The 18,893-nt window shown below is 52.9% G+C and overlaps 1 protein-coding gene across 1 annotated transcript in view; it reads left to right on the top strand.

The window, feature by feature from the left end:
• Positions 1-583: 583 nt before the first annotated feature.
• pnpo (pyridoxamine 5'-phosphate oxidase) overlaps positions 584-18,893 on the top strand; it is a 43,495-nt gene continuing 25,185 nt past the window's right edge. Inside the window, 3 exon segments of the mRNA XM_073071836.1 lie at positions 584-788; positions 5,866-5,990; positions 16,795-16,894. Coding sequence (XP_072927937.1) covers positions 618-788; positions 5,866-5,990; positions 16,795-16,894 — 396 coding nt within the window. The 5' untranslated portion in view covers positions 584-617.

The following is an 18,893-nucleotide window of genomic DNA, read 5'->3' on the forward strand; positions in this document are numbered from 1 at the left end:
ATCGATCAGCTCACTTTTGGGGAAGTGGGAGGGGGGGGGGGGTGATCGAGTCAGCCGATGGACACCCACACAGATACCCCCCACCCACACAGACACCCCACCCACACATACCCCGCACCCACACAGACACCCCACCCACACAGACACCCCACCCACACATACCCCGCACCCACACAGACACCCCACACACACAGACACCCCACCCACACATACCCCCCACCCACCCAGACACCCCACCCACACATACCCCGCACCCACACTGACACCCCACCCACACATACCCCCCACCCACCCAGACACCCCACCCACACAGACACCCCACCCACACTGACACCCCACCCACACAGACCCTGCACCCACACATACCCCGCACCCACACAGACACCCCACCCACACAGACCCCGCACCCACACAGACACCCCACCCACACATACCCCGCACCCACACAGACACCCCACCCACACATACCCCGCACCCACACAGACACCCCACACACACAGACACCCCACCCACACATACCCCCCACCCACACAGACACCCCGCACCCACACAGATACCCCACCCACACAGATACCCCACCCCGCCCGCTCACGCAGCCCCGGCGTGCCGTCGCCGCGATGTGGCAAACCCTGCGGGTCACCCGGGTCGCCGCCAGTCGGTGCGGGCGCGTCGGCGGCCAGAGACGGGAGGCGGCGGCGGCGGCGGCCAGACCCGGCGGGATGTCGTCCGGCTCCGGCCCCTCCACGGACGTGGCCGCCATGCGGAAGAGCTACAAGAGCGACCGCGACGTGAGTAGCCGGCGGGTGAAACGATGTGTCCTTCCCCGTCCATGTGTTTTGTAAAGGCGCCTCCTCCCGGAGCCGAGGGAGCCGCTCCTTCGCCGGCCATCGATCCGGGTCGGGGTCGGGGTCGGGGTCGTCTTTGCACGGAAGGGTTGAGGACTCCCCGAGTGCGGGCAGCAGCGCCCGGTTCTCGCCGCGGTAGGCCCCGCACAGAGTCCTTGGAGTGACATTCAGTCGGTCCGCGGGACCTGGCAGCACCTCCGTCGGGCCTCGGTGCGGCTGGAGCCCCGAACGCAGACCCGGCAACGGGGCACGCAGTTTAGCGAAAGAGAGAGTGAAGGAGAGAGACTGCATTAGAGAGAGAGAGAGAAGGGGAGAGTGTGTGTGTGAGAGAGAAGGAGAGTGTGTGTGAGAGAGAGAGAGACGGAGAGAGACTGCATTAGAGAGAGAAGCGGAGAGAGTGTGTGAGAGAGAAAGGGAGAGTGTGTGTGTGTGAGAGAGAGAAGGGGAGAGTGTGTGTGTGTGTGTGTGAGAGAGAGAGAGAAAGGGAGAGTGTGTGTGTGTGAGAGAGAGAGAGAGAGAGACGGAGAGAGACTGCATTAGAGAGAGAAGGGGAGAGTGTGTGAGAGAGAGAGAGAAGCGGAGAGAGAGTGTGTGTGTGTGTGTGAGAGAGAGAGAAGGGGAGAGAGTGTGTGTGAGAGAGAGAGAGAAGGGGAGAGTGTGTGTGTGAGAGAGAGAGAAGGGGAGAGAGTGTGTGTGAGAGAGAATGGGAGAGTGTGTGAGAGAGAGAGAGAGAGAAGGGGAGAGTGTGAGAGAGAGAAGGGGAGAGAGTGTGAGAGAGAGAGAGAGGGGAGAGTGTGTGTGCGAGAGAGAGAGAGAAGGGGAGAGTGTGAGAGAGAAGGGGAGAGTGTGTGAGAGAGAGAGGGGAGAGTGTGTGTGTGAGAGAGAGAGAGAAGGGGAGAGTGTGTGTGTGAGAGAGAGAGAAGGGGAGAGAGTGTGTGTGAGAGAGAGAGAGAAGGGGAGAGTGTGTGTGTGAGAGAGAGAGAGGGGAGAGTGTGTGTGTGAGAGAGAGAGAGTGTGTGTGTGAGAGAGAGAGAGGGGAGAGAGTGTGTGTGAGAGAGAGAGAAGGGGAGAGTGTGTGTGTGGGAGAGAGAGAGAAGGGGAGAGAGTGTGTGTGAGAGAGAGAAGGGGAGAGTGTGTGAGAGAGAGAGAAGGGGAGAGTATGTGTGTGTGAGAGAGAGAGAGAAGGGGAGAGTGTGTGTGAGAGAGAGAGAGAGAGGGGAGAGAGTGTGTGTGAGAGAGAGAGAAGGGGAGAGTGTGTGTGAGAGAGAGAGAGAAGGGGAGAGTGTGTGTGTGTGAGAGAGAGAGGGGAGAGAGTGTGTGAGAGAGAGAGAGATAAGGGGAGAGTTTGAGAGAGAAGGGGAGAGTGTGTGAGAGAGAGAAGGGGAGAGTGAGAGAGAGAAGGGGGGTGAGAGAGAGAGAGAGAGAGAAGGGGAGAGAGTGAGAGGGAAGGGGAGAGAGTGTGAGAGAGAGAGAGTGAGAGGGAAGGGGGAGAGAGAGAAGGGGATGGTGTGTGAGTGTGGGAGAGAGAGAGTGTGAGATCACACCAGGCCAGTGCTAGTGAAATCTGAATGAGTTTACAGGATTTTACTGTCTGATACAGCGCATAACCGGCCCTCAGGGCACCCCCCCCCTCCACCAGCAATCCCCCAACTTAACCCTATAGACGCCGCAGGCGGCAGCGGAAATTGATCATGGGTCAAAGTGACGGGCTAACCCCTACGCTGCTGAGCTGCCCTGGGGTGTGGAGGGTAGGGTTGGGCTTGTGGGGTGGGGGCTAAGGGCAGGAGGGGGGAGGACAGAGCAAGAGGGGGGGGGGCTGATTGGAGAGGGAGCAGGGTCCAGCAGGGAGAGGGTGTGGGGTCCTGTTCAGGGGAGGGGGGCCAGGCAGGGAGAGAGTGTGGGGCCTGTCGGGGGGCGGGGGGTAGGAGAGCACAGAGTCCAGTGGGGCCCCCAATGCACAAACACAACAACATGGGCCCTGCCACTCAGTCTCCGGGAGTTCTTCCCATCCTTCCTAATGTTCTTCAGCTCCTCTCTCTCTCTCTCTCTCTGGCAGCCCCTCCCATTTGCAAACGGAAGCCATGTTCCTGAAAGACCTTTCTAGAAAAGCCCTCACTTCGGAGGCCCCACAGGTCTGGATTGACCACACATCACCCTCGCCTATCTCGGCCCCGGTGGCTCTTTAGGGACTGACTTGTCTGGGTCGACGACACGCTGCCCCAACCCTGGCTCTCCTTGCCTTACCACATCCCCCACAATGCCACAGTACTCTGAAGAAAATTTCTGTAGAGCGAAGGAGAGTTCAGAGAAGACGGAAGTCTCTTAAGTATCAAAATAGTTTACTATAAAGAGCAGTAAGCAGTAAAAAATAAAATTGAGTCAGTAGTTGGTGTGACTGCCCTTTGCCTGTAAAACTGCGTCAACTCTCATAGGTGCACTGATGTGCGGTTTTCCAAGAAAGTGGGCTGGGAGGTTGTTCCGAGTGTCTGGGAGAACTTGTCACAGCTCGTCTGCAGACTTTGGCAGTCTCGAAATGGGAACGGCAGGCAGCCTCGATGATGTGCAGATCGGGGCTCTGCGCAGGACACGACCCGGATTAAAGAAAGAAATCCGGGGGGGCGTCTGCAAGCCTGTCTGCTCCCTGCACCTGTGCACAGGTGCACCTGTGCTTCCGACAGTAAACACGGCTCGGACTTTCACCCTCTTGGCAGGCACACCGGTCACAAGGGAGCGCGCAAACATCTCAGGGTTTTAAAAACAACAAAGATTCAAACTCAGACGGGGGTCACCGGGCAAAGTTCATCCCAGGCAGGGGAGTCCGCAAAAGTTGTACAGGGAGGGGCGTTTGACGGCTCAGAGCCTGAACTCGCTGGTTGACGGGGTGGGGGAGGGGATATCTCACTGAAACCTTATCAAATATTGAAAGACCTGGGGAGGATGTTTCCTATAGTGGGGGAGTCTAGGACCAGAGGACACAGATAGAGTGGATGTGGAGAGGATGTTTCCTATAGTGGGGGAGTCTAGGACCAGAGGACACAGATAGAGTGGATGTGGAGAGGGTGTTTCCTATAGTGGGGCAGTCTAGGACCAGAGGGCACAGATAGAGTGGATGTGGAGAGGATGTTTCCTATAGTGGGGGAGTCTAGGACCAGAGGACACAGATAAAGTGGATGTGGAGAGGATGTTTCCTATAGTGGGGGAGTCTAGGACCAGAGGACACAGATAGAGTGGATGTGGAGAGGATGTTTCCTATAGTGGGGGAGTCTAGGAGCAGAGGACACAGATAGAGTGGATGTGGAGAGGATGTTTCCTATAGTGGGGGAGTCTAGGACCAGAGGACACAGATAGAGTGGATGTGGAGAGGATGTTTCCTATAGTGGGGGAGTCTAGGACCAGAGGACACAGATAGAGTGGATGTGGAGAGGATGTTTCCTATAGTGGGGGAGTCTAGGACCAGAGGACACAGATAGAGTGGATGTGGAGAGGATGTTTCCTATAGTGGGGGAGTCTAGGACCAGAGGACACAGATAAAGTGGATGTGGAGAGGATGTTTCCTATAGTGGGAGAGTCTAGGACCAGAGGACACAGATAGAGTGGATGTGGAGAGGATGTTTCCTATAGTGGGGGAGTCTAGGACCAGGGGGCACAGATAAAGTGGATGTGGAGAGGATGTTTCCTATAGTGGGGGAGTCTAGGAGCAGAGGACACAGATAGAGTGGATGTGGAGAGGATGTTTCCTATAGTGGGGGAGTCTAGGACCAGAGGACACAGATAGAGTGGATGTGGAGAGGATGTTTCCTATAGTGGGGGAGTCTAGGACCAGAGGACACAGATACAGTGGATGTGGGGAGGATGTTTCCTACAGTGGGGGAGTCTAGGACCAGAGGACACAGATAGAGTGGATGTGGAGAGGATGTTTCCTATCGTGGGGGAGTCTAGGACCAGAGGGCACAGATAGAGTGGATGTGGAGAGGATGTTTCCTATAGTGGGGGAGTCTAGGACCAGAGGGCACAGATAGAGTGGATGTGGAGAGGATGTTTCCTATAGTGGGGGAGTCTAGGACCAGAGGACACAGATAGAGTGGACGTGGAGAGGATGTTTCCTGTAGTGGGGGAGTCTAGGACCAGAGGGCACAGATAGAGTGGATGTGGAGAGGATGTTTCCTATCGTGGGGAAGTCTAGGACCAGAGGGCACAGATAGAGTGGATGTGGAGAGGATGTTTCCTATAGTGGGGGAGTCTAGGACCAGAGGGCACAGATAGAGTGGATGTGGAGAGGATTTTTCCTATAGTGGGGGAGTCTAGGACCAGTGGGCACAGATAGAGTGGATGTGGAGAGGATGTTTCCTATAGTGGGGGAGTCTAGGACCAGAGGACACAGATAGAGTGGACGTGGAGAGGATGTTTCCTGTAGTGGGGGAGTCTAGGACCAGAGGGCACTGACTCCGAACAGGGGGAAGTCTCTTTAGAACGGAGATGAGGAGGAATTCCTTTAGCTAGAAGGTGGTGAATCTGTGGAATTCGTTGCCACGGACAGCAGTCTTTCGTTATACTTACTCATTTTTTAAATTTTAAAGTTTTATTTGTGATAAAGCATGGAACAGCCCCCTTCAACCCTTCCGGACGTGCCACCCAGTAATTCCCCGATTTAACTCCACGCCGAATGACGGGACAGTTAACCTACTGACCGGTACGTTTTTTCGGACTGTGGGAGGAAACCCACGCGGTCACCGGGGAGAACGTACGAACTCCTCGCAGGCAGTGGCGGGAATCGAACCCGGGACTCCAGCACTGCAAAGCATCGCGCTGACCTCCAGGGTACCGGGCCGCAGAGGGCGGAGGTCCTCGATTAGTTGGGAAGAGGCAGTCACGGGCTCAACAGGGGAGAAGGCAGGAGAAGGTGGGACAACAGATCAGCCATGATGGGATTGACAGAGCAGACCCGATGGGCTGAATGGCCTAATTCTGCTCCGAAGCCCTGTGGTCTAACGGTCTTCTCTCTCTCCCTGGTTGTGAGCAGGCTTTCGAAGAAGGTCAGCTGGTTTCCCTGGACCCGATGAAGCAGTTTGGCGACTGGTTTGAAGAGGCGGTGAAGTGTTCGTCCATCCAGGAAGCCAACGCCATGTGCCTGGCCACCTGTACCAAGTAACGGCCTTTCCTAATCTCCTCACCGAACCCACGGGAACGCCTCCCACTCCCTATTCAGAGCACCACAGCACAGAGCAGGCCCTTCGGCCCACAACGTTATGCCGACCTTCTAACCAGCTCCCAGATAAATCTAACCCTCCCCTCCGACATATCCCACAGTTTTCCTGTCATCCATGAGCCTATCTAAGATTCTCTTTAAGTGTTCCTAATGTATCTGCCTCCACCGCCAGCCCTGGCAGGGTGTTCACACACCCACCTCTCTCTGTGTAAAACAACTTTACACCCCCTCCCAGAACTTTCCTCCGATCACCTTAAAAAGGTGAGCCCCCTCCTGTTAGTAAAGGTCTCCGACTGTCCACTCGATCTATGCCGCTTATCATCTTGTACATTTCTATCAAATCACCTCTCGTCCTCCTTTGCTCCAGAGAAAAGCCCCAGCTCGCTCAGCCTCATAAGGTTTCCTATCCGATCCAGGGAACATCCTGGTGATTTTCCTCTGCACCCTCTCTAATCCAGCCAGCATCCTGGTCAATCTCTTCTGCACCCTCTCTAATCCAGGCAGCATCCTGGTGAATCTCCTCTGCACCCTCTCTAATCCAGGCAGCACCCTGGTCAATCTCTTCTGCACCCTCTCTAATCCAGGCAGCATCCTGGTGAATCTGCTCTGCACCCTCTCTAATCCAGGCAGCATCCTGGTGAATCTGCTCTGCACCCTCTCTAATCCAGGCGGCATCCTGGTGAATCTCCTCTGCACCATCTCTAATCCAGGCAGCATCCTGGTGAATCTGCTCTGCACCCTCTCTAATCCAGCCAGCATCCTGGTGAATCTCCTCTGCACCCTCTCTAATCCAGGCAGCGTCCTGGTGAATCACCCCTGCACCCTCTCTAATCCAGGCAGCATCCTGGTGAATCTCCTCTGCACCCTCTCTAATCCAGGCAGCATCCTGGTAAATCTCCTCTGCACCCTCTCTAATCCAGGCAGCATCCTGGTGAATCTCCTCTGCACCCTCTCTAATCCAGGCAGCATCCTGGTGAATCTCCTCTGCATCCTCTCTAATCCAGGCAGCATCCTGGTGAATCTCCTCTGCACCCTCTCTCATCCAGGCAGCATCCTGGTGAACCTCCTCTGCATCCTCTCTAATCCATGTAGCATCCTGGTGAATCTCCTCTGCACCCTCTCTAATCCAGGCAGCATCCTGGTGAATCTCCTCTGCACCCTCTTTAATCCAGGCAGCATCCTGGTGAATCTCCTCTGCACCCTCTCTAATCCAGGCAGCATCCTGGTGAATCTCCTCTGCACCCTCTCTAATCCAGGCAGCATCCTGGTGAATCTCCTCTGCACCCTCTCTAATCCAGGCAGCATCCTGGTCAATCTCCTCTGCACCCTCTCTAATCCAGGCAGCATCCTGGTGAATCTCCTCTGCACCCTCTCTAATCCAGGCAGCATCCTGGTGAATCTCCTCTGCATCCTCTCTAATCCAGGCAGCATCCTGGTGAATCTCCTCTGCACCCTGTCTAATCCAGGCAGCATCCTGGTGAATCTCCTCTGCACCCTCTCTAATTTCGCACCCTTTGTGGGAGAAGCCGGAGAGCGGTAGTAGACGATTGCCTCTCTGACCGGAGGCCTGTGTCTTGTGGAGTGCCGCAGGGATCGGTGCTGGGTCCGTTGTCTGGATGATAACGTGGTTCAATGGATCCACAGCAACTCTGTGGAACAGAAACATGGGAAACGGGAGTAGGGGTCGGCCAGCTGGCCCGTTTAGTCTGCTCCGCCATTCACTGAGATCGTGGCCGATCTGGCCGCGGGCTCATCAGAGATCGAGGATGACACCAAGATCGCGGCTCTGAAACCCAATGAGTTCCAACACTCCCTGTGCCATCTTGAACACCTCACCTCTGGAATCGTAAATCTCTGAAATTTCATCACTCGTGTCCCCAATCCCAGGGGTGCTTAGAGGCTCCTTGTGGGTGGAGATGCTGATCGAATTAATTCTGCTTACCGTACATTGAAGTTCTGTACAGTTGAAAAAGAAATTTCACCTCAGCCCATCTGTGTCTTTTTATCCTAGACTCCCCCACTATAGGAAATATCCTCTCCACATCCACTCTATCTGAGTCCTCTGGTCCTAGACTCCCCCACTATAGGAAATATCCTCTCCACATCCACTCTATCTGTGCCCTCTGGTCCTAAACTCCCTCACTATGGGAAACATCCTCTCCACATCCACTCTATCCCTGTCCTCTGGTCATAGACTCCCCCACTATAGGAAACATCCTCTCCACATCCACTCTATCTGTGCCCTCTGGTCCTAGACTCTGTCACTATAGGAAACATCCTCTCCACATCCACTCTATCAGTGTGCTCTGGTCCTAGACTCCCCCACTATAGGAAACATCCTCTCCACATCCACTCTGTCTGTGTCCTCTGGTCCTACACTCCCCCACTATAGGAAACATCCTCTCCACATCCACTCTATGTGTGTCCTGTGGCCCTAGAATCCCCCACTATAGGAAACATCCTCTCCACATCCACTCTATCTGTGTCCTCTGGTCCTAAACTCCCCCACTATAGGAAATATCCTCTCCACATCTACTCTATCTGTGCCCTCTGGTCCTAGACTCCCCCACTATAGGAAACATCCTCTCCACATCCACTCTATGTGTGTCCTCTGGTCCTAGACGCTCCCACTATAGGAAATATCCTCTCCACATCCACTCTATCTGTGTCCTCTGGTCCTAAATTCCCCCACTATAGGAAATATCCTCTCCACATCCACTCTATCAGTGTTCTCTGGTCCTAGACTCCCCCACTATAGGAAACATCCTCTCCACATCCACTCTGTCTGTGTCCTCTGGTCCTAAATTCCCCCACTATAGGAAATATCCTCTCCACATCCACTCTATCTGTGTCCTCTGGTCCTGGACTCCCCCACTATAGGAAACATCCTCTCCACATCCACTCTATCTGTGCCCTCTGGTCCTAGACTCCCCCCACTATAGGAAACATCCTCTCCACATCCACTCTATCTGTGTCCTCTGGTCCTAGACTCCCCCACTATAGGAAACATCCTCTCCACATCCACTCTGTCTGTGTCCTCTGGTCCTAAATTCCCCCACTATAGGAAATATCCTCTCCACATCCACTCTATCTGTGTCCTCTGGTCCTGGACTCCCCCACTATAGGAAACATCCTCTCCACATCCACTCTATCTGTGTCCTCTGGTCCTAGACTCCCCCACTGTAAGAAACATCCTCTCCACATCCACTCTATCTGTGTCCTCTGGTCCTAGACTCCCCCCACTATAGGAAACATCCTCTCCACATCCACTCTGTCTGTGTCCTCTGGTCCTAGAGTCCCCCACTATAGGAAACATTCTCTCCACATCCACTCTGTCTGTGTCCTCTGGTCCTAGAGTCCCCCACTATAGGAAACATCCTCTCCACATCCACTCTATCTGTGTCCTCTGGTCCTAGATCCCCCACTATAGGAAACATCCACTCTATCTGTGTCCTCTGGTCCTAGACTCCCCCACTATAGGAAACATCCTCTCCACATCCACTCTATCTGTGTCCTGTGGTCCTAGAATCCCCCACTATAGGAAATATCCTCTCCACATCCACTCTATCTGTGTCCTCTGGTCCTAACTTCCCCCACTATAGGAAACATCCTCTCCACATCCACTCTATCTGTGTCCTCTGGTCCTAGACTCCCCCACTATAGGAAACATCCTCTCCACATCCACTCTGTCTGTGTCCTCTGGTCCTAGAGTCCCCCACTATAGGAAACATCCTCTTCACATCCACTCTATCTGTGTCCTCTGGTCCTAAACTCCCCCACTATAGGAAATATCCTCTCCACATCTACTCTATCTGTGCCCTCTGGTCCTAGACTCCCCCACTATAGGAAACATCCTCTCCACATCCACTCTATGTGTGTCCTCTGGTCCTAGACGCTCCCACTATAGGAAATATCCTCTCCACATCCACTCTATCTGTGTCCTCTGGTCCTAAATTCCCCCACTATAGGAAATATCCTCTCCACATCCACTCTATCAGTGTTCTCTGGTCCTAGACTCCCCCACTATAGGAAACATCCTCTCCACATCCACTCTGTCTGTGTCCTCTGGTCCTAAATTCCCCCACTATAGGAAATATCCTCTCCACATCCACTCTATCTGTGTCCTCTGGTCCTGGACTCCCCCACTATAGGAAACATCCTCTCCACATCCACTCTATCTGTGCCCTCTGGTCCTAGACTCCCCCCACTATAGGAAACATCCTCTCCACATCCACTCTATCTGTGTCCTCTGGTCCTAGACTCCCCCACTATAGGAAACATCCTCTCCACATCCACTCTGTCTGTGTCCTCTGGTCCTAAATTCCCCCACTATAGGAAATATCCTCTCCACATCCACTATATCTGTGTCCTCTGGTCCTGGACTCCCCCACTATAGGAAACATCCTCTCCACATCCACTCTATCTGTGTCCTCTGGTCCTAGACTCCCCCACTGTAAGAAACATCCTCTCCACATCCACTCTATCTGTGTCCTCTGGTCCTAGACTCCCCCCACTATAGGAAACATCCTCTCCACATCCACTCTGTCTGTGTCCTCTGGTCCTAGAGTCCCCCACTATAGGAAACATTCTCTCCACATCCACTCTGTCTGTGTCCTCTGGTCCTAGAGTCCCCCACTATAGGAAACATCCTCTCCACATCCACTCTATCTGTGTCCTCTGGTCCTAGATCCCCCACTATAGGAAACATCCACTCTATCTGTGTCCTCTGGTCCTAGACTCCCCCACTATAGGAAACATCCTCTCCACATCCACTCTATCTGTGTCCTGTGGTCCTAGAATCCCCCACTATAGGAAATATCCTCTCCACATCCACTCTATCTGTGTCCTCTGGTCCTAACTTCCCCCACTATAGGAAACATCCTCTCCACATCCACTCTATCTGTGTCCTCTGGTCCTAGACTCCCCCACTATAGGAAACATCCTCTCCACATCCACTCTGTCTGTGTCCTCTGGTCCTAGAGTCCCCCACTATAGGAAACATCCTCTTCACATCCACTCTATCTGTGTCCTCTGGTCCTAGATCCCCCACTATAGGAAACATCCACTCTATCTGTGTCCTCTGGTCCTAGACTCCCCCACTATAGGAAACATCCTCTCCACATCCACTCTATCTGTGTCCTGTGGTCCTGGAATCCCCCACTATAGGAAACATCCTCTCCACATCCACTCTATCTGTGTCATCTGGTCCTAGACTCCCCCACTATAGGAAACATCCTCTCCACATCCACTCTATCTGTGTCCTGTGGTCCTGGAATCCCCCACTATAGGAAACATCCTCTCCACATCCACTTTATCTGTGCCCTCTGGTCCTAGACTCCCCCACTATAGGAAACATCCTTTCCACATCCACTCTATCCCTGTCCTCTGGTCCTAAACTCCCTAACTATAGGAAACATCCTCTCCACATCCACTCTATCCCTGTCCTCTGGTCCTAAACTCCCCCACTATAGGAAACATCCTCTCCACATCCACTCTATCAGTGTTCTCTGGTCCTAGACTCCCCCACTATAGGAAACATCCTCTCCACATCCACTCTGTCTGTGTCCTCTGGTCCTACACTCCCCCACTATAGGAAACATCCTGTCCACATCCACTCTATGTGTGTCCTGTGGTCCTAGTCTCCCCCAGTATAGGAAACATCCTCTCCACATCCACTCTGTCTGTGTTCTCTGGTCCTAGAGTCCCCCACTATAGGAAACATCCTCTCCACATCCACTCTATCTGTGTCCTCTGGTCCTAGATCCCCCACTATAGGAAACATCCACTCTATCTGTGTCCTGTGGTCCTAGAGTCCCCCACTATAGGAAATATCCTCTCCACATCCACTCTATCTGTGTCCTCTGGTCCTAACTTCCCCCACTATAGGAAACATCCTCTCCACATCCACTCTATCCCTGTCCTCTGGTCCTAAACTCCCTAACTATAGGAAACATCCTCTCCACATCCACTCTATCCCTGTCCTCTGGTCCTAAACTCCCCCACTATAGGAAACATCCTCTCCACATCCACTCTATCAGTGTTCTCTGGTCCTAGACTCCCCCACTATAGGAAACATCCTCTCCACATCCACTCTGTCTGTGTCCTCTGGTCCTACACTCCCCCACTATAGGAAACATCCTGTCCACATCCACTCTATGTGTGTCCTGTGGTCCTAGACTCCCCCACTATAGGAAACATCCTCTCCACATCCACTCTATCTGTGTCCTGTGGACCTAGAATCCCCCACTATAGGAAACATCCTCTCCACATCCACTCTATCCCTGTCCTCTGGTCCTAAACTCCCTAACTATAGGAAACATCCTCTCCACATCCACTCTATCCCTGTCCTCTGGTCCTAAACTCCCCCACTATAGGAAACATCCTCTCCACATCCACTCTGTCTGTGTCCTCTGGTCCTAGACTCCCCCACTATAGGAAACATCCACTCTATCTGTGTCCTCTGGTCCTACACTCCCCCACTATAGGAAACATCCTCTCCACATCCACTCTGTCTGTGTCCTCTGGTCCTAAATTCCCCCACTGTAGGAAATATCCTCTCCACATCCACTCTATCAGTGTTCTCTGGTTCTAGACTCCCCCACTATAGGAAACATCCTCTCCACATCCACTCTGTCTGTGTTCTCTGGTCCTAGAGTCCCCCACTATAGGAAACATCCTCTCCACATCCACTCTATCTGTGTCCTCTGGTCCTAGATCCCCCACTATAGGAAACATCCACTCTATCTGTGTCCTCTGGTCCTAGACTCCCCCACTATAGGAAACATCATCTCCACATCCACTCTATCTGTGTCCTGTGGTCCTAGAATCCCCCACTATAGGAAACATCCTCTCCACATCCACTCTATCCCTGTCCTCTGGTCCTAAACTCCCCCACTATAGGAAACATCCTCTCCACATCCACTCTATCAGTGTTCTCTGGTCCTAGACTCCCCCACTATAGGAAACATCCTCTCCACATCCACTCTGTCTGTGTCCTCTGGTCCTACACTCCCCCACTATAGGAAACATCCTGTCCACATCCACTCTATGTGTGTCCTGTGGTCCTAGACTCCCCCAGTATAGGAAACATCCTCTCCACATCCACTCTATCTGTGTCCTCTGGTCCTACACTCCCCCACTATAGGAAACATCCTCTCCACATCCACTCTGTCTGTGTCCTCTCGTCCTAAATTCCCCCACTATAGGAAACATCCTCTCCACATCCACTCTATCTGTGTCCTCTGGTCCTGGACTCCCCCACTATAGGAAACATCCTCTCCACATCCACTCTGTCTGTGTCCTCTGGTCCTAAACTCCCCCACTATAGGAAACATCCTCTCCACATCCACTCTATCTGTGTCCTCTGGTCCTAGACTCCCCCCACTATAGGAAACATCCTCTCCACATCCACTCTATCTGTGTCCTCTGGTCCTAGACTCCCCCACTATAGGAAACATCCTCTCCACATCCACTCTATCTGTGTCCTCTAGTCCTAGACTCCCCCCATTATAGGAAACATCCTCTCCTCATCCACTCTATCTGTGTCCTCTGGTCCTAGATCCCCCACTATAGGAAACATCCACTCTATCTGTGTCCTCTGGTCCTAGACTCCCCCACTATAGGAAATATCCTCTCCACATCCACTCTATCTGTGCCCTCTGGTCCTAGACTCCCCCACTATAGGAAATATCCTCTGCACATCCACTCTATCTGTGTCCTCTGGTCCTAGACTCCCCCACTATAGGAAACATCCTCTCCACATCCACTCTATCTGTGTCCTCTGGTCCTTGACTCCCCCCACTATAGGAAACATCCTCTCCACATCCACTCTATCTGTGCCCTCTGGTCCTAGACTCCCCCACTATAGGAAACATCCTTTCCACATCCACTCTATCCCTGTCCTCTGGTCCTAAACTCCCTCACTATGGGAAACATCCTCTCCACATCCACTCTATCCCTGTCCTCTGGTCCTAGACTCCCCCTCTATAGGAAACATCCTCTCCACATCCACTCTACCTGTGTCCTCTGGTCCTAGACTCCCTCAGTATAGGAAACATCCTGTCCACATCCACTCTCTCTGTGCCCTCTGGTCCTAAACTCCCCCACTATAGGAAACATCCTCTCCACATCCATTCTATCTGTGCCCTCTGGTCCTATACTCCCCCACTATAGGAAACATCCTCTCCACATCCACTCTATCTGTGTCCTCTGGTCCGAGACTCCCCCACTATAGGAAACATCCTCTCCACATCCACTCTATCTGTGCCCTCTGGTCCTACTCCTGGGGGATGACAGTGTTTGTGGGCGGTGGGGGTGCTTGTATGGAGAACTTTAGCACAGACCTCACAGTCCAACTGGAACTGGGCAGATGTGAACCGTCAGAAAGGTGGGGGGGGGTTCTCTTTTTTAGAGGTCAGTTATGAGCAGGCTTGAGAGATACGAGAGCAGGCTTGTTAGCAGTGTAAAGATGATCTTATAGACAGATACTAAATCAGCCAGGATAGAATGGCGGAGCAGATTCAAGACCATAAGATATTGGAGCAGAAGCGGGCCATTCGGCCCATCGAGTCTGCTCTGCCATTCAATCCTGGGCTGATCCACTTCATCCACTCATCCCCACTCCCCTGCCTTCAACCCCGTACCCTTTGATGCCCTGGCCCTCTGTTGGGCCGAATGGCCTAATTCTACTCCCAAGCCTTATGGTCTTATGGTAAGAGGCACCGATAGAGTAGACAGCCGGAGGACTCCCCCACCCCCAGGGCAGAAGTTGCTGATTCGAGAGTGGCATGATTTTAAGGTGATTGGAGGGAAGAACAGGGGAGACGTCAGAGGTAGTTCGTTTCACACAGAGATTCAAGATTCTAGAGAGTTCCGGGGGCATGGAATGGTAGAGCCAGATAGATTAGGATCATTTAAAAGACTCTTAGGCATCAAAATCATTATGTGCCGTGCTGTATGACATCATCATTATGCGCCATGTCGTCTGACAGGCGACCGCTGTCTTTCCATCGAGCACGATTGTTCTTGGCAAATTTTTTTCTGCAGGAGTGGTTTGCCATTGCCTTCTTCTGGGGCAAGACGGGTGACCCCCCACCCCCACCCCCCAAGCCATTATCAATACTCTTCAGAGATTGTCAGTGGTCGCACAACCAGGACTTGTGATCTACACCGGCTGCTCGTACGACCGTCCACCACCTGCTCCCATGGTTTCACCCGACCCTGATCGGGGGGCTAAGCAGGTGCTACACCTTGCCCCGAGGGTGACCTGCAGGCTAGCGGAGGGTAGGAGCGCCTCACACCCCCTCTGGTAGAGACACATCTCCACCCCACCACCCTCTTAGACAGGCACATAGGTGACAGAAAAATGGAGGGTTATGTGGGAGGGAAGGGTTGGATTGAGCTTGCAGTAGATTAAAAGGTCACAACATCTTAGGCTGCATACTGTACTGTGCTGTAAACGTTCTGTGTTCTAAAGGGATATAGGTGGGCAGGCATCTGATAAACCGGGTAAACTGTGAGAAGAATGTGAAATTGTCCATTTTGGCTTTGGAAAGAAGAATCTGCCACGGACGCAGTGCTGGAGGAACTCGGCAGGTCAGGCAGCGTCTGCGGAGAGGAATAAACAGTCGACATTCCGGGCTGAGGCCTTGCTGAAGGATTCTAGTGTCCCGGTGAAGGGTCTCGCTATGAAGCGTCGACGGTTTACTCCCCTCCAAAGACGCAGCCTGACCTGCCGAGTTCCTCCAGCGTCTTGCGCATGTGTGTGTGCGCTGAATCTGTCAAGGCTTTAATTGGTCGAGAAAGCGAGCTCAAAAAATTTTGCTGTGGGTCTGGGGCGCCGGCACTATACGACCGTTGTAAAGGCCGCACAACCGATGGGCTCCTGAATTGGCTTTGAGTCTCTGGGCTGACATCCGTCAACTTCGTTTCTGAATGTTAGCTGCTTACTTTTGCGGTTGGCACGATTTGTGTGTGTTGTGGTGTTTTTTTTTCCCTGCACGTTGAGTTCAATTGATTTCAGAAAATGCGTACGGTGTACAATCTGAGATTCCTACTCTTCACAGCCGGCCATGAAACGGGAGGAAAGCCCCAAAGAATGAACGACGGGAAAGTGTTTGAACCCCAAAGCCCTCCCTCCACCCTCCCCCTCCCACGCAGAACCATCATTAACAGCATCAACCCACACACACCCCCACTTCCATCAGCAAAAAACATCGACCCCACCACCACCCACCACGCAAGCAGTAACAGAGCCCCCACCCCACCCCCAGAGACCACCTTCTGGACTCCATCCAAAAAAAAAAGATGTTTATCCCAACATTTTGACAGGCCCCAGGCTCTCTTACCGGCGAGGAAGCGGGTCACGCAGCCCGGAGACGCACGTCTTCCCTGGCGGCGTGGAAAACGCCGGGCCGCTCGGCGAGAACCCTCCCCCCCGTCATGACGAACCGCAGTTTGACTTGCAGCTGTAGGTCACGGACTCCGACAGGAGCCCGGCCCCCCTTGGAAAGGAGAAGGGACAAGACGTGACAGAGCAGAAGTTCAACCGTTTGGCGAATGAACTGGAAGAAATCGCCCTCCGGCGCCATCTTTAGCTCCTCCCTCCAAAGGTCTTTTCGAAATGTGTTTTATTGGGTTTCTTGGTTTTGTGGCTGCCCGTCGGGAGACGAATCTCAAGGTTGTATATAGTTCGCATTCGTAGATAATAAATGTACTTTGAACTTTGAACATCCTTACTTCTAGGGACGGAAAGCCCTCTGCTCGAATGTTGCTTCTGAAGGGGTTTGGACCCGAGGGTTTTAAGTTTTTCACAAACTACGAAAGCAGGAAGGGGAGGGAGCTGGTGAGTAGTTAAGGTTGCCGTAGCAACACCGTAAAGCCCCTGCGCAGCTTGCTGGATGAACTCTCCCGCTCATGCAGGCTCCTCTCATCCCACTAGGCCGGTTGCCGTCATGGCAACCCAGTTTAAGCCCACTCCTTGCAGTCTGCCTTCCTGACTTCTCTTTCCCTCACGTTCCTGGCCCACCCCTGCCGCAGTAAACCTTCTGAAACGGGAGAAAATCTGCAGAGGCCGGAGCACCAAAGCAAAGCACTCAAAATGCTGGTGGAACTCGGCAGGCCAGGCAGCGAGTCCGGAAAAGAGCACACCATCGACGTTTTGGGCCGAGACCTTTCGTCAGGACTGAAGAAGGGTTTCGGCCCGAAACCTCGCCAAGTTCCTCAGGCATTGTGTGTGTATGTGTGTTTTGCAGGAAACACTTCTCCCACCTCATTGAAAATGTCACACACAAGTTGCAACTAGTGGGTGTTGAAACTCTAGCACCCCACTGCTGTAAGAAATCCAGTTGACCGGAAGACATTGGAGCAGAATTAGGCCTTTGGGCCCTACTGAGTCTGCTCCCCCATTCCATCATGGCTGATTTATTATCTCTCTCAGCCCCATTCTCCTGCCTTCCCCCCCCCATAACCTTTGACACCCCGACTAATTAAGAATCTATCAACCTCCACTTTAAAGATACCAAATGACTTGACCCCCACAGCCATCTGTGGCAATGAATTCCACAGATTCACCACCATCTGGCTAAAGAAATTCCTCCTCATCTCTGTTCTAAAGGGAGGTCCCTCTATTCTGAGGCTGTGCCCTCTGGTCCTAGACTCCCTCACTATAGGAAACATCCTCTCCACATCCATTCTATCTGTGCCCTCTGGTCCTAGTCTCCCCCACTATAGGAAACATCCTTGCCACATCTACTCTATCTGTGTCCTCTGGTCCTAGACTCCCCCACTATAGGAAACATCCTCTCCACATCCACTCTATGTGTGTCCTGTGGTCCTAGACTCCCCCACTATAGGAAACATCCTCTCCACGTCCACTCTATCTGTGTTCTCTGGTCCCAGACTCCCCCACTATAGGAAACATCCACTCTATCTGTGTCCTCTGGTCCTAGACTCCCCCACTTTAGGAAACATCCTCTCCACATCCACTCTATCTGTGTTCTCTGGTCCTAGACTCCCCCACTATAGGAAACATCCTCTCCACATCCTTCCTGTCTGTGTCCTCCGGTCCTAGACTCCCCCACTATAGGAAACATCCTCTCCACATCCACTCTATCTGTGTCCTCTGGTCCTAGACTCCCCCACTATAGGAAACATCCACTCTATCTGTGTCCTCTGGTCCTAGACTCCCCCACTATAGGAAACATCCTCTCCACGTCCACTCTATCTTTGCCCTCTGGTCCTAGACTCCCTCACTATAGGAAACATCCTTACCACATCCACTCTATCTGTGTCCTCTGGTCCTAGACTCCCCCACTATAGGAAACATCCTCTCCACGTCCACTCTATCTTTGCCCTCTGGTCCTAGACTCCCTCACTATAGGAAACATCCTTACCACATCCACTCTATCTGTGTCCTCTGGTCCTAGTCTCCCCCACTATAGGAAACATCCTCGCCACATCTACTCTATCTGTGTCCTCTGGTCCTAGACTCCCCCACTATAGGAAACATCCTCTCCACACCCACTCTATCTGTGTCCTTTGGTCCTAGACTCCCCCACTGTCGGAAACACCCTCTCCACATCCACTCTAACTGTGCCCTCTGGTCCTAGACTCCCCCACTATAGGAAACATCCTCTCCACATCCACTCTATCTGTGTCCTCTGGTCCTAGACTCCCCCACTATAGGAAATATCCTCTCCGCATCCACTCTATCTGTGCCCTCTGGTCCTAGACTCCCCCACTATAGGAAACATCCTCTCCACACCCACTCTATCTGTGTCCTTTGGTCCTAGACTCCCCCACTGTCGGAAACACCCTCTCCACATCCACTCTAACTGTGCCCT

The sequence above is a fragment of the Hemitrygon akajei genome, chromosome 18 (genome assembly GCF_048418815.1).
Source record: "Hemitrygon akajei chromosome 18, sHemAka1.3, whole genome shotgun sequence".
Lineage (NCBI taxonomy): Eukaryota > Metazoa > Chordata > Chondrichthyes > Myliobatiformes > Dasyatidae > Hemitrygon > Hemitrygon akajei.